The 12,903-nt window shown below is 43.7% G+C and overlaps 2 protein-coding genes across 3 annotated transcripts in view; one reads left to right on the forward strand and one right to left on the reverse strand.

Annotated features, from left to right (window-relative positions):
* Nucleotides 1-5,339: 5,339 nt before the first annotated feature.
* LOC135322049 (homeobox protein Hox-A13-like) lies at nt 5,340-5,942 on the reverse strand. The gene has a single exon (XM_064489236.1). The coding sequence runs from the start codon at nt 5,940-5,942 to the stop codon at nt 5,340-5,342; it is 603 nt and encodes a 200-aa protein (XP_064345306.1).
* The window catches only part of PPP3CA (protein phosphatase 3 catalytic subunit alpha), a 288,055-nt gene continuing 280,629 nt past the window's right edge, over nt 5,478-12,903 (forward strand). The window contains exon 1 of one of the 2 annotated variants that reach the window (XM_031468717.2): nt 5,478-6,323. In XM_031468717.2, coding sequence (XP_031324577.2) covers nt 6,266-6,323 — 58 coding nt within the window. In that variant the 5' untranslated portion in view covers nt 5,478-6,265. The remainder of the gene's footprint in view (nt 6,324-12,903) is intronic. The other variant, XM_031468724.2, reaches the window with a different exon arrangement.

The raw sequence follows: 12,903 nt of genomic DNA on the forward strand, positions 1-12,903 counted from the left end.
TTGACCTCAGAATCAACAGATTTCTCTCCCAGAAGCTGCTCCTTTTGTCAGCTTAGGTGGTCCCTCCTCTTCTCTCTACCCTGATAAAAAATTAAGTACTAGTAAGATGTGATGACTAGCAGTTTTGTACATCACCAGCCGCATATAAGACTATTTTAGGTCTTCTTCACAAGATATGCTCTCCATTTCCAGTGTTCCCTTTCTCAGTAAATGGTGACTCCATTTTTCCTTTGCTCAGATTCCAAACCTTGGACTTCGCAACTCCTCTTTTTTAGTGTCTCACATTATCTAGGCAATCCATCAGTAAATGTGCTAGCTCTGCTTTTTTAAAAAATTGAAGTATAGTCAGTTTACAATGTTGTGTTAGTTTCTGGTGTACAGCATAGTGATTCTGTTATATATATGTATGTATATATATGTGTATGTATATATATGTGTACACACACATATATATATACACACACATTTCTTTTCATATTCTTTTTCATTATAGGCTCTACTTTTAAAATATAATTGGAATTGGATAGTTATCACCACTTCCTTCTAAACTCTATAATCCAAACCACCAAATTTCTAGTCTGGATTATGACAATAGTCTCTTCCCATTTCTACCCTGCTGCATTCCCACCACTGCATCCCACCACTGCATCCCACCCATTTCTACCCTGCTGCATTCCCACCACTGCATTCCCAAGAGTCAGTTCTTACAAGAGTGGTGGCTTTCTTTAAGCTTAAATCATATCATATCCCTTTCATAATAAAATATCTCTCATTTTACCAGAATAATGATCAGAATCTTTTCTATGGTCTACTAGCCCCTATACAATGTGAAATTACATCAATTCTCTGGTCTCACCTTGTACCACTCTCTTTAGTTCATTGTGTTCCAGTAACACTGGCCTCCTTTGACAATTCTTTAAACATGTCAGACTCTTATCAGGGCCTTTGGACATGCTGTTTCTTTAACCCGGAATGTTCTTTTTCCAGATAGCTGCGTAGATACTGCCCTTAGTTCATTTGAATCTCTGTTAAAATATTACCTTCTCAGTGAGGTCTTCCCTAAACAATCTGTCTACAACCGTGAGTAACACCACTTTGCTCATCACTCCTTTCGGTGCTGTTACCACTGTACATTATTTGGGTCTTTATTGCTTAGTTCACCTGACATGTCCTGTATATATAATCGTTTTTAATTGTTCCTTGTTATCATCTGTCTCTTCTCATTAGAATGTAAGTTTTATGAAAGGAGAGACTTTAAATTTTTTTCATGTTATATTCCCAGTGTCTGATATGTATAGGCTTTCCAAAACTTTTGAATACTAGCAAGATAAGACCCCACTAATTTGAAGTAAGTGGAAAGATGGCTAGCCTGAGTGCAAGATTCTTTTTTTATAGAATATTTACTTGAAAATTCATGAATTTCCACTCAATAATGAGCAAAACTTAACTTGGCATAAGGTTAAATTTCTGCTGGCTTTAAAGAGTGAAACACATTCCTAATTACTATATTGATTTTGCATATGCAAAAATGCTTTCAGAGGTCTTGACAAACTTTCTCTTAAATTGATTTGCCAGGTCTTCCACCACATGGTATCTTTAGTTTAATTACTAAGCCATTTGTTATTGTTGATGTTGTCCTCAGAACACTTCACGTGGAAACTTCAGCTCATTTCAGCTCACGTATTCTGAAATTCTGAGTTTAGAAAAGCCAGAATACATAAAGTTTTACAGCATGAATAGTGCTTGGATTTTCAATATAATAGCATGTATATTTGTATTATTACTGCTATTTTAAATGTGAACATTTATGACTTGACATCATTAATCTATTCAGTTTTAAAATTAATAATGAAATTAGAATTCAAACTAGGAGAAAGGGCTATAAGATTTCTCTCCAGTATGTGTGTATGTATATATAAATATAGATATAGATAGATATACATACATAAGCATATATCAATATCAATATCAATATATACATATAAACAATCTCTAAATATCCCCAAGAGTAGGGGGGTAGGGACTGTAGTACTTAGCCTAGTGCATCATATACTGTATGCCAATTCACTTTTTAAATTCATGCAACAAAATTTGTTGAGCACTTACTCTGTGCCCAGAAGTGGGATACGTGATTGATACAAATACAAATAAAACAAATAAAAAATATGTTTATTAAATCTAAATTAATAATGATTGCCCACAGTCTTGCCAAATTCTTGACTAAAAAAATCCTTTATACATTTATGCATCACCTAGCATCGTATCTTGCATAGAACAGGTGTTTGAAACACAACTGGCCAATGAATAATTCATTTACAAAAAATAAAAATTTGAAGCTCATGTATCAAAAAATAAGAATGTTTTGTCTCTGGTAGTTGTGTTATATAACAGATACGCAATAATTCTGGATATTACTTTTTCAACTAACATAATAACTTCTGTGTGTGAATTTGGTGATGTTAGCTACACTAACAAACATACCCCAGTTTCAATGGAGCAACACAGTAAGAGCTTATTTTTTCCTTCATGTAAAGTTCAATGCAGATTTTCATAGTAGGTGGGCAGCATTCTTCTTTCTGGTAATTCAAGCACTCAGCTCTTTCCATTTGGGGTTACACTTTCTCCTGGACCCTAGAAGTCTCTATATTCAGCAGTAGGATGGAAGCCCATAGGCTGGGAGGATGCATATCTGTTGCTTAACTGCTTTAGTGGGAAACACTACAGCCCACAGTGCATTGACCAGAACTAGTCACATGGACCCACTTAGATGCTAGCAGGTGCAGGCTGGGATATGGAGTCCCTACCTGGGCAGATGCTTTGCATAGAGCAGAATACTAAAGAAGGGAAATACCTTTTTTTTGGTAGACAGCAAGTTTTTTTGCCAAGGTTTTTTCTCTTTTTCTTTTTCTTCATAAGCAGAGAGCATTGTTGAAGTCAACAAACAGTGATTGTAGTAACTTCTTGAAAATATAAATTCCAAGTGTAAGGTGATCTGATACAAGAGGTGATAAAATAAAGGACTGCTTGGGCAGTCTAACAGGATTAAAAAGAATGTCAGTAGCAAATAGTAGGACATCTGAAAAAAAAATCTAGATAAAAAAGATGATTTGGCTATTTCAGTAGGCCAGCTATGTGGACATAACTAGTTTCTAGTTAATATGTTGCTGTCTAGTTTTCCTTAGAGTAGGGTCCAATTTTGTTTAAGAAGATGTGTCTGTGTGGCAGCAATGTGCAACCATACACATGCATTAAAGGCACCTGATGATAATAAGATGTGTTGCAAAGTGATTATGATTCATAACTTTTTTTCCCACACATACCTCAGCTAGGAGGTGTCTCACACTTGTAGCGGGATGAAAGGTGTGCCTGAAAGGTGTGCCTTTATTTCCTATCTGTATCATAAAACTTTTCTATGGTGCTGACATTTTAAGCCTTCTGATCTTGGTTCAAAGTTTTTTGGGGTTTTTTTCCTTTAAAAAAAATACCTGAAAAGCGAGTCCAAATAACGGTGGGAACTATATCTGTTTGGAACATGTGGGAGAGAACACTGCATCGTTGGAAGTGAGCATCCCTGAACATGGTTTCCCAATCCTGCCTCAAGCAGGTCCTCTTCTTCACCCACAGGTCTTGGCATCCCTGCCCTGCTGTGTGCCACCTGGCCAGGGGCCAACTTCCCAAATCTGCCTTAGCAACTAGCTCTGCCTGTGCTCAGGAGGTTGTTTTCAACAACCTTTTTCTGAGGCAATACAGTGGCCTCTCAGAGCTCATGTTTTTATGACTGTTCTACTGGACTAGGCTTTATTACGAGAAGGACCATTTTCAAATACCCCATCCCCTACCCTACACAAATTACCTACCACAGTGTCTTGGGATAGAAAAAGAGCATGATACATATTTATTGAATGTACTGTCTGCCTAATTATCACACAAATATCCTACGGTTGTGAACTGGGCAGAATTTGGAGCCAGTGACAATCTCCCTGAGCCAGAGACATATCCTGCATGGCCTCCTTTTGCTAAAAGTCCTCCACAGAGGCTCACCCGGCCTCCTAGTGTGAGGAATACCTTGCAGGCCACACTGCTGAAGCCATACCCTTATGTCGTCAGCCAATTCCTAAAACTTCTTTTAGAGTTTGAACTTTAATCCCTGTCCCTAATCTCCCTGGGCGTCCTTGGTGCTGAGGTTGGTTGGAGAGAGGGGCTTTGGAGAGGTGACCTTCTTGCCGAGGGAGACCTGCTCCTCATTCTGTGGAGGGGCAGGCCGCTCAGAACTGTCACTCTTTGGTCTTCCACGCCTCCCATTCTCTCCCTCCCGCTCCTTCCAACCACAGTGACCGAGTGGGGACCCGCCTTGGGCTTCAGGGCCCTGCAGGTATCAGGAGCACCCAGTGGGCGTCGGGTTATCCGAAGGATCGGGGAAGGGAGCTGTGGTGTCACTAGTCCCCACTAGTGGCTCCATGCGCGATGTCAACAGGGAAAAGGCGATACTTTCCGGTGTTTCTCCTGCCCCCTGCCCATTTTTCCCTGGAGACTGGCAGGGCTGCCCCGGGTGACTCAAAGTTGTCCGGGGTCGCTTGGATTCCCATTCCCATCCTCAGTGGACAGCCCGCTCCCGCGTCCCATAGCGCCCGGCACGCTCCGTCACGTCCCTGGCCCGCGATACTCAGGAGCGGCCCCTCCTCGGAAGGTGTGGATGCATGGGTGGAAAACATTAATAACCACCACATCGGCCCCCACAAAAGTCCCAATAACAAAACAACCACATATTCATGGCAGGCAGGACCCGTCTCCCCAAGGTAAGTTTTTTATTCGTCGCCGTTTTGGCGATCCTCCCTGGACAGCTGCGGCAGCGATAGCAGCTGTGCGGCGGGCCCCGGAGCTCCCCGCGCTCTTCCTTCCTCCGCCCTCTCTCGGTCGCCTCTCACCCCCACCCTCTTCCCTTCTCTCCCCGCCTCCTCCTTTCTTGCCCTCTCGCGGGCCACGCACACACCCGGAGACACCCTCCGCACTTGGCTACTCACACTGCGGCTTAACCCAGCCGACCAGGCACTGTTGCCAAAGCGGCGCAGGGTGTGGGTGCGGGGTCCAGGGGCGGAGGCCAAAAGGGGCTGCGAGTGGCATGGTAGAGCCTCTCTCCTAGCTGCGACCCCCTGCCGATTCTCCTTCCCTAATCCCGGCTTGCCAGCAACAGTGACACCTGAGCGGGGACTGGGCGGTGGAGGCAGCAGGCCCTCCGGACTGGCAGCAGGGAGAAAACAGATCAGGGGGCGGGGACGACTAGGAGGGGCGTGGGGCGGGACCAGCTAGGAGGCTGACACTGGCAGTGAGTGACGCGCGCATTAGCCAATGAACACCTGCAGCTCCAACGTCGGGGCGGGGCGCAGGGGGCGGGCTCCGCGGGGAGGAGGTGGCTGCCGGAGCGCTAGAGGCGGGGGCCGGGAGGAGGAAGGGGAGGAGGCGGAGGCGGGAGCGGCGGCGGAGGCGGCGGCGGCGGCAGCGGAGGGTAGGTTGCGTCCGGGACTGTGTCTGCCGAGCTCCGCGGCTGTGCTGTGTGAGTGTAGGAGCGACGCGGGGAGGCAGAGGCGAGCGCAGGCGAGCGCGGCGGCGGGACGTCTCCGGCGGCTGCGGATCAGCGGCGGCGCTCGGTGTGGGGAAGCAGTGGCAGCGGCAGCGGCAGCGGCGGCGGCGGCGGCGGCGGCAGCAGCAGCAGCAGCAGCGGAGGCAGCAGCTGCAGCAGCAGCGGCGGCCGTCTCTCCGCCGCCGGGGACGCCAAGGCGCGGCTGGTGGCACTGACATCGGCCGCCCAGCCTCTCCTTCCTCGCCCCCGGCCCTCCCCATGTGATCCGTCTTAATCCCAGCAGTGTGCGCGCGTGGGGCTCCATTCCGCGGTGCCGGATCTCCGCGCCAGGGTGGGTGCTCGTGTGTGCTCTTCCCCTCCCCATCCCCCTTCCCCCAAGAATAAAAGAAGAACCGAGAGGCGTGCTTAGAAAATAAATAAATAACCACCACACACACGCAGCCCGGAGCAGAGTCGGCGGGGCTGGCGGCGGCAGAGGAGGAGTGAAGGCGGCGGCGGCGGCGGCGGCGGCGGAGCAGGAGGGACGCGTGGAGAAGGCAGTAACTTTAAAGCCAGCTGAGAGCCCAGACGTCCAGCCAAGCGGTTTGCAGCGCGGCGGCGGCGGAGCTGAGTGTCTGGCCCGCCGGTCCTGTCGGGGTGTGCAGTAGGACGGACAAGCAGCGCGTCGCTGTCCCCCGGCGGCTGGAGATGTCCGAGCCCAAGGCAATTGATCCCAAGTTGTCGACGACGGACAGGGTGGTGAAAGGTAAGCGGCGCGCCGCGGTCGCCCGGGTGCATGATGTGCCGCAGGCACCGGGGCGGCTCGCCTCGCCTCCCCTCCCCCCGCCCCGGGTTTTCTCCCAGCTCGGGCTACGGACCTTCTAGGATATTGTGCAACCCTCGAACCCCCCTCCCTCGCTCGCCCTCCCCCCACGCTTCCCAACCAGCCCCACTTGGGGCATTTTTATTTACGGGGGCGTCAGTTGGCAAATGGCTGAGCAGCGGGGAGGTGGTGGCGGGGGTGGCGGTGGCGGGAGGGGGCGCCCGGGGGGTGGTTGCTGGCAGGGTGTAGCTGCTGTGACAGAAATAGGAAGTGGGTGGCTGCTCGCGGGCTTGCATGGGATCGGGTTTATGGTTTTCTTTTGCAGAGGGAGGGGTGATTTATGGCTTTTAAAAAATTAATATGGCATTTTTATGTGGCCGTGGCTTTCCACCGCCTGCCTCGCTCGGGCAGGGTTCTCTCGGCGCTCCATTGCAGCAATTCCCTCCGCGCCCCCTCTTCCTCCCCCGAAAGGGCCTGCACAGGACTCGCGAGAGAGCGGGAGAGCGTGGGGGGAGCCCCGCTCTTCCTTCCGCGCGGGGCGGGGGCGGCCGCAGGGAGGGGGCGGCCCAGGGGACGCGCCGGGGGTGCGGGAGGCGGGGAACGACCCGAGAGCCCCGCCGCCGCCGCCGCCCGGGATTCCCCCGAAGGCCCTGAGAAAGACAAGGAAAGCAGTTCCCCAAACCTCCCTCGCCACCCCCAGGCGTCCGCCGCCGACCTGTCATTGCTCTTGAATGGTGCCCTGCTGGAGCACACCTCCCCGGGGGTAACCTCACCCCCCTCGCTTCTTCCGTGCCCCTGGCACCCGCTTGTTAAACGTGCTATTCGATTTCTACCATTGGCTTTTCTCCCCCGCCCCAGGATCACAGACTCCTGGCGGGGATGGCTTTGAGGTTTCTGGCCAAGAGAAGCCGGGATGCCCCGTGGGTGAGGAAGGGGACAGAGTAGTCTCCTTCTCTCTCGCATCAGGGAATCCGCCGTCCTCGTTGTAGTCCGTGGTGGAGTGGGGGAGGAACCACCCGACGAATCCTGGAAGGATGAGGCAACAGAACAGATATGCCAGGATTAAGTAGTATCCCTCACTCCTGGGGTCAGGACGCAGGGCAGGAATGGGCACGGGCTACGCGCGGAGCGGGCCTCTGAAATTGGAAGTAGCGCTGACTGATGTAGATAGAGTGTGTGTGTGTGTGTGTGTGTGTATGTGTATGCCAGTGTGTTGTGTGTAGAACAGAGATAGTATCTACTGTGGCCTGAGCATGCAAGTAGAGTGCAAGGCAATGAAGTCATTTACACCGTGAGCTCTTAGGTGAAGTAACCTAGCAACCTAAAGACCATGCATGGTCCTTCTGGGGCTTCAGAGTGTTCATTGCTCCATTCAGGTTTGCTCAGTTTTTTAAAGTAATTGTGTGTGTGTGGTGTTGTGTGTGTGTGGTGTTGTGTGTGTGTGTCTTGTTTTGGTTCTATTAGAATCCTTCCTGCTTCAGTGCAGTATTCGTAGACTCATCAAGATAAGGAGGTAACATCTCTGCAAAAATGACTCGAAATAGGTCTGCTGATGCACAGCTCTTTGATCTGCAGGCATGGATTCTCATGTAAACAGTAAATTAAAATTCATTCAGAAGAACAGTTTTGTATTAAGGGCCTCTGTTGACATTTTAAAAAAGCAAGACCTTTTGTTGAAATATCAGAGAATAACAACTATCTCCCTAATGTGTGAAGTTTAGTTGTAACTCCAGTCTGTATATTAAGATCACCTTTTTTCAAAACACTCGGTGTAAAGGCTACAATTCAAATGATAGCAGTAAATGTGTCAAAGGATAGTAAAATGTGTGAGTAATTAGAAAACACTCATATGTGCATATATAAGGCCAGTTCTCTGTTTTAAGTCACAAAGTATGTATTCTTAATGTAAATATAAAATTGTCATCAAGTGAAGAATGTGAAAATAATTGTTCATACATTCTGGCTTGGTGTCTTTACCAGGTGATGTGAAAGAGCCCATTGAACCATTCCATGGCTATTTTGTCTTGCCTTTTTTCCAATGCTGTATTATATATATATATATATATATAATCATAAAGGGCTTTTCGTTATATATACACATGACCACTCATAATTCAAAAAATTTGGTTTACATATTTTTGCAGAACTGAAATGCAGAGGGTGTAATAGACTCAAAAGAGGAAAAGTTAATTTTGCATATATTTTGATAGAAATCTTGATGTAAAATTTTACATATGAAATTTTGTTTATAGAAAAAAGTTTTATTGGAGAATCCTGATTTTTATGATTATTTGAGATGATAACCTATTTCGATTATCAGTCTGTTGTGAAATAGCATTTCCACTTGAATATGTATGTGTATGCTTAGTGACTAGAAAGTACATATTTGCTGAATGGAAAACAGATTGCCAAACAATTTTTCCCATTTACAAAACTAGATAAGACATAGTTCACAAGGCCATGAAGCCATGACTTTAAATTTTGTTGGAACTTTATCACAGTGGTCTGAGATTGACTTATTTTTTTTAATGCAGGCAAGGGAAATTTTTGTGCTCCTTAAGCATTCTTATCCTTTAACAAAGTACAGATAATATTTGCTTACATATAGAAATAAGAAGAAAATGGATTGTTATTACTGTGGCAGGCCATGACATTTGTCTACAGTTATCTTCATTAGTGTGATCTGGCTTCTGTTGTATAACAAACTGGTATTTACAAGTAAAGCTGTGCTCGTGGTTTTGCTGTAGTAATGCGATGATGTGACAGCTTTCTTGGTTGGTATTTCCAGAACGTGACTTTAGAAAGATAGGTAGGTTGAGTTTCAGTCTCAACTAACTGTAATTTCTCAGATGTTCAGCATCTTCTTGAGTGTGTTCACAGATGGTGGTTAGTTTTTTTGAACCTTAAAAATGGAATGGAATGGCATTCATTTAGATAATGTCAGAAAGTTACTTCATCTAACAACTGAGGCTGTTTCATTTTGACTGTTCTTGGATAAAAATAATTGAAAGTGTACAAATTCAGAGAAAACATCTTGGTAGTGCCATTTGTTGAGAATCAGAATCATTTGATCCATTTACTTAAAAGAAACATTGCATAACTATAAGGTAAAAGATTGAAGGCAATAAACAGGAGAAAAACTATTTCACGGAACCCTTCTCCCCTTATGTCTGATAGTCTGATTTTTCTCTGCAGTGGTGCTCCCCAGGCCTTGTTCCAAACTCTGGCTTTCCTTCCCGTGTCCCTCTCTGTTCCTGCCTTTAACTCTTCTTTGTTTGGCCCTAACATTCCCTACTGGCTGTAGAACTTTGCTATAGGACAATAAAACACTTAAGGGAATTGAAACGTGAATGATGAGTCAGCTACCTTGTTACATCTCTTGCCCTTTCCTGTCTTCCTGTCTCCAAGTATATTGTAATGGGTGGGCCTTTCACCTTAGCTCAAACTGACTTTAATGGTAAAAATTCCAAATACCTTGGCAGGTTGCTGAGGAGTAAATTCCTGGGAATAATTTGGGAGAGTTTCTCAAAAACTCTAGGTAGAGCACTCTTGTACTTTATGTCAGATTGCTTTTGACTGTTGGGAATGCAAAATAAATAAATAAATAAAAAGCTGTCTTTCTTTGTATTGTCAGCTTGTATACTATTTGTATAGACAAAGAACACGTAGGAAATTCTAGAAGGATATCTGGGATCACACAAGCAAGCAGATTGTAGCTAAGTGAAATATTAAGTCAATAGGAATTCAAGCCACTAGTGTTTCTAGCTGAATGAGACTAGTAATACTACCTAATGAGAAAACAAAAATATGCTACATCAGTGATAACTGTCATGTTTGGATCCTGAAATGGAATATAAACAAAGCCATTTCTTTGCAGTGTATCAAGAAGAGCTCATTGTGAATTTATTTTACTAATGTTTACCATCAGCTGAGTTATTCCATGGATCTGGTCTTCCCTTTGTGTACAGTAAAACTGCATTAATTCAGTGTCAGTCAGTGCCATTAATTGAAACTATGACTAAATATCAGTGTTTGGTGGCTGAAGTTTACATCAGCACTGGATGTGAAGGGGCCTGCTAACCTAATTAATACAATAAACAACACGATCTGGGCATGGTTAAATAAAAAGAGAACAAATTCTTTTCAAGACTTAGTGAACAGCATGCAAATTAATACTTGATTACAAATTAGATTGATATATTCATTAATATTTCCGGATTTCTACTATAAAGTAAATGTAACACAAGTGCATTTTTTTCCAAAACATTCTGTGTTCTAAATTGCCATTAATTAGAAGAATTAACATTTAAAAAAATAGCTTTTTAGGAACCTCTACTTTAAAGAGCAATTTATATTGAGACATCCAGTTACAATATGAAAAAAGTAACACCATAGAATCTAGTTAAAGGTTTACTCTAGCATTTGTTTATATAGTTTAAAAATATGCCTTTTAAAATCTATTTGTTACTTTATGACCTGTTTTTATTTGTAGTTTTAGAGATATGAAATACGACTTTTGATACAGTATGCATTTATAACTTATATAATTGGCCTCTGAGGCTTTTCCTTATTGTTTTTTGTGTCAACCATGTGTAAAGTTGAAACTAATTATGAAACCAGATAAAGAATCCATTTAGAGTGACCTCATTGGAAAATAGCATTTTTCTAGACACATTCTCCTTTTAGCAAGTCCAGTTAAATTACCATTTTGAAAGTTCTGTGAAAATATTGGACACTTCCAGAACTGTAAAGAGTGATGATGATTCACGATATGGAACTTGGATAAAAACTAAAAAATCATCTTGTCAATTTTTTCAGCAACTTTCTGGTGTAGCAGTCTCTTGGTATTCAAGAAGAATATGGTGAGATTTTGAATTCCAGCTTCCTGTTAATTCCATTGTTAATGTATTATAACGCCACAGGCTCCTTTTCCCGTATGTAAAATGGCAGGGATTGTACTCACTACTCCCTTGTGAGAACCAGAAGATCATTAAATGGGAGTTGAGAGCCCAAAAGGTTACACTTGATCCACTGGCCTGGGAACAGCAATCCAGTCACTGCCGACACAGAATTACAAATGACAACGTATTAATGTATTTACAAGGGCACAAGAATAGTCAGAACCATTAATACTGAAATCCACGAATGCCTTGGGTCTACAATGATAGCTCATAGTGACACATTTTATAGTTGAAATGGAGACAATAGACAGAATGCTCAGTCACAGGTGGGACTAGAGTAGAGCTAAGTATAAGCAAATCCTTTCCTCTGGCAAAGCTGCGCCTCTCTGTTGAGAACCTGTTTGAAATTGTCACTTCTTTTGGTAATATTTAAGATAATCACATTTTGTTTCCGAATTTTCTTTACTGAATTACTAGCAATATAAAATAGTTTTACTAGGGGAAGCTTTTCTGTTTCTGTATTTAGCAGGAATTTAAATTCTGATGATAACCGTTACCTCACTTGATCTTGGCATGAGGTTCACTAAAGGAAAACTGTTAAACATTGTTTTCTATTCAGGTAAATATACACGCAGAAATACAAATAGCATACTCTCCTCCTAAGGAGTTTTATGTACTTTTATTTTGAAGGGTATTATTATAAGACTTTGTCTGGACTACAGATGATGGCCCAGATTGTTGCTCTGGTTTGAGGATTTCGTTAATTTCTAGGGAAAGCTCAAGTGAGAATATCAGTGCTTCTTAGGAGTTTACTCCTTTTTAAAAAATACAGTCATCAGGTGAATGATGTAGGCACTACAACAGGGTTTTGGTTTGTAAATTGTCTTTAGTAGTCTCTGCATTTTCAGCATTTTTAACCCATTTTCGTTTACAATATTTCCATCTCCTGTATTCATACAGGCTGTATTGATCAATAAGCCGTCAATTATATTTCATGTAAGAAGGCAAATAAAACATTTCATATTCCTCCATGGTTAGGTGTTCTGAGTAATGGCTTAAATCAGATGGACTATCAACTTGAGAATGTAGATCTGTTGCTAGGATTTCAAATCCATTTCACAAATGCACACTCAAGCCTTTGATATTAAAAACATACAAACCCTGACTGAGGAAACAGTAATCCGTTATTGAAAGGCTGTGTTTCTGGAATTGGATGGATTCTTTTTGAGACCATCATAGAGAGAAATAGAACTTTATGTTTTTCTTCTTTTTATTTCTCTAGTCCGTGCTTTTGTTTCACAGAAAAATATATTGCAACTCTATTTTAAAAGATGGTCTATCTGACTTTCTACCAACTATCCCTTGCAACTGGAAATTCTGCACATACTGCAAAAGAGCGAAACGAACAAGTAGGTATCAGAGATTTATGTTAACAGCTGCCTTGAGATTATGACATACAAACACCTTTCCGTGTTTGTCAGTTTCAAAACTTTCTTAGGTTTTGAAGCCAGAAGAGTGATGGTTGATGGTTTTATTCATATGGAGCTAAATTAAAAAAAAATTCCCATCAGCTCCAGGATTCTAAAAATTTCAGAGTCTCTTTCTACAGTGATTGGATATCT

The sequence above is a fragment of the Camelus dromedarius genome, chromosome 1 (assembly GCF_036321535.1).
Source record: "Camelus dromedarius isolate mCamDro1 chromosome 1, mCamDro1.pat, whole genome shotgun sequence".
Taxonomy (NCBI): domain Eukaryota; kingdom Metazoa; phylum Chordata; class Mammalia; order Artiodactyla; family Camelidae; genus Camelus; species Camelus dromedarius.

What these genes read in the sequence shown, in the direction of transcription:
- LOC135322049 (XM_064489236.1), bottom strand. Translation starts at nt 5,942, where the DNA reads ATGGGGAGGGGAAGAGCACACACGAGCACCCACCCTGGCGCGGAGATC.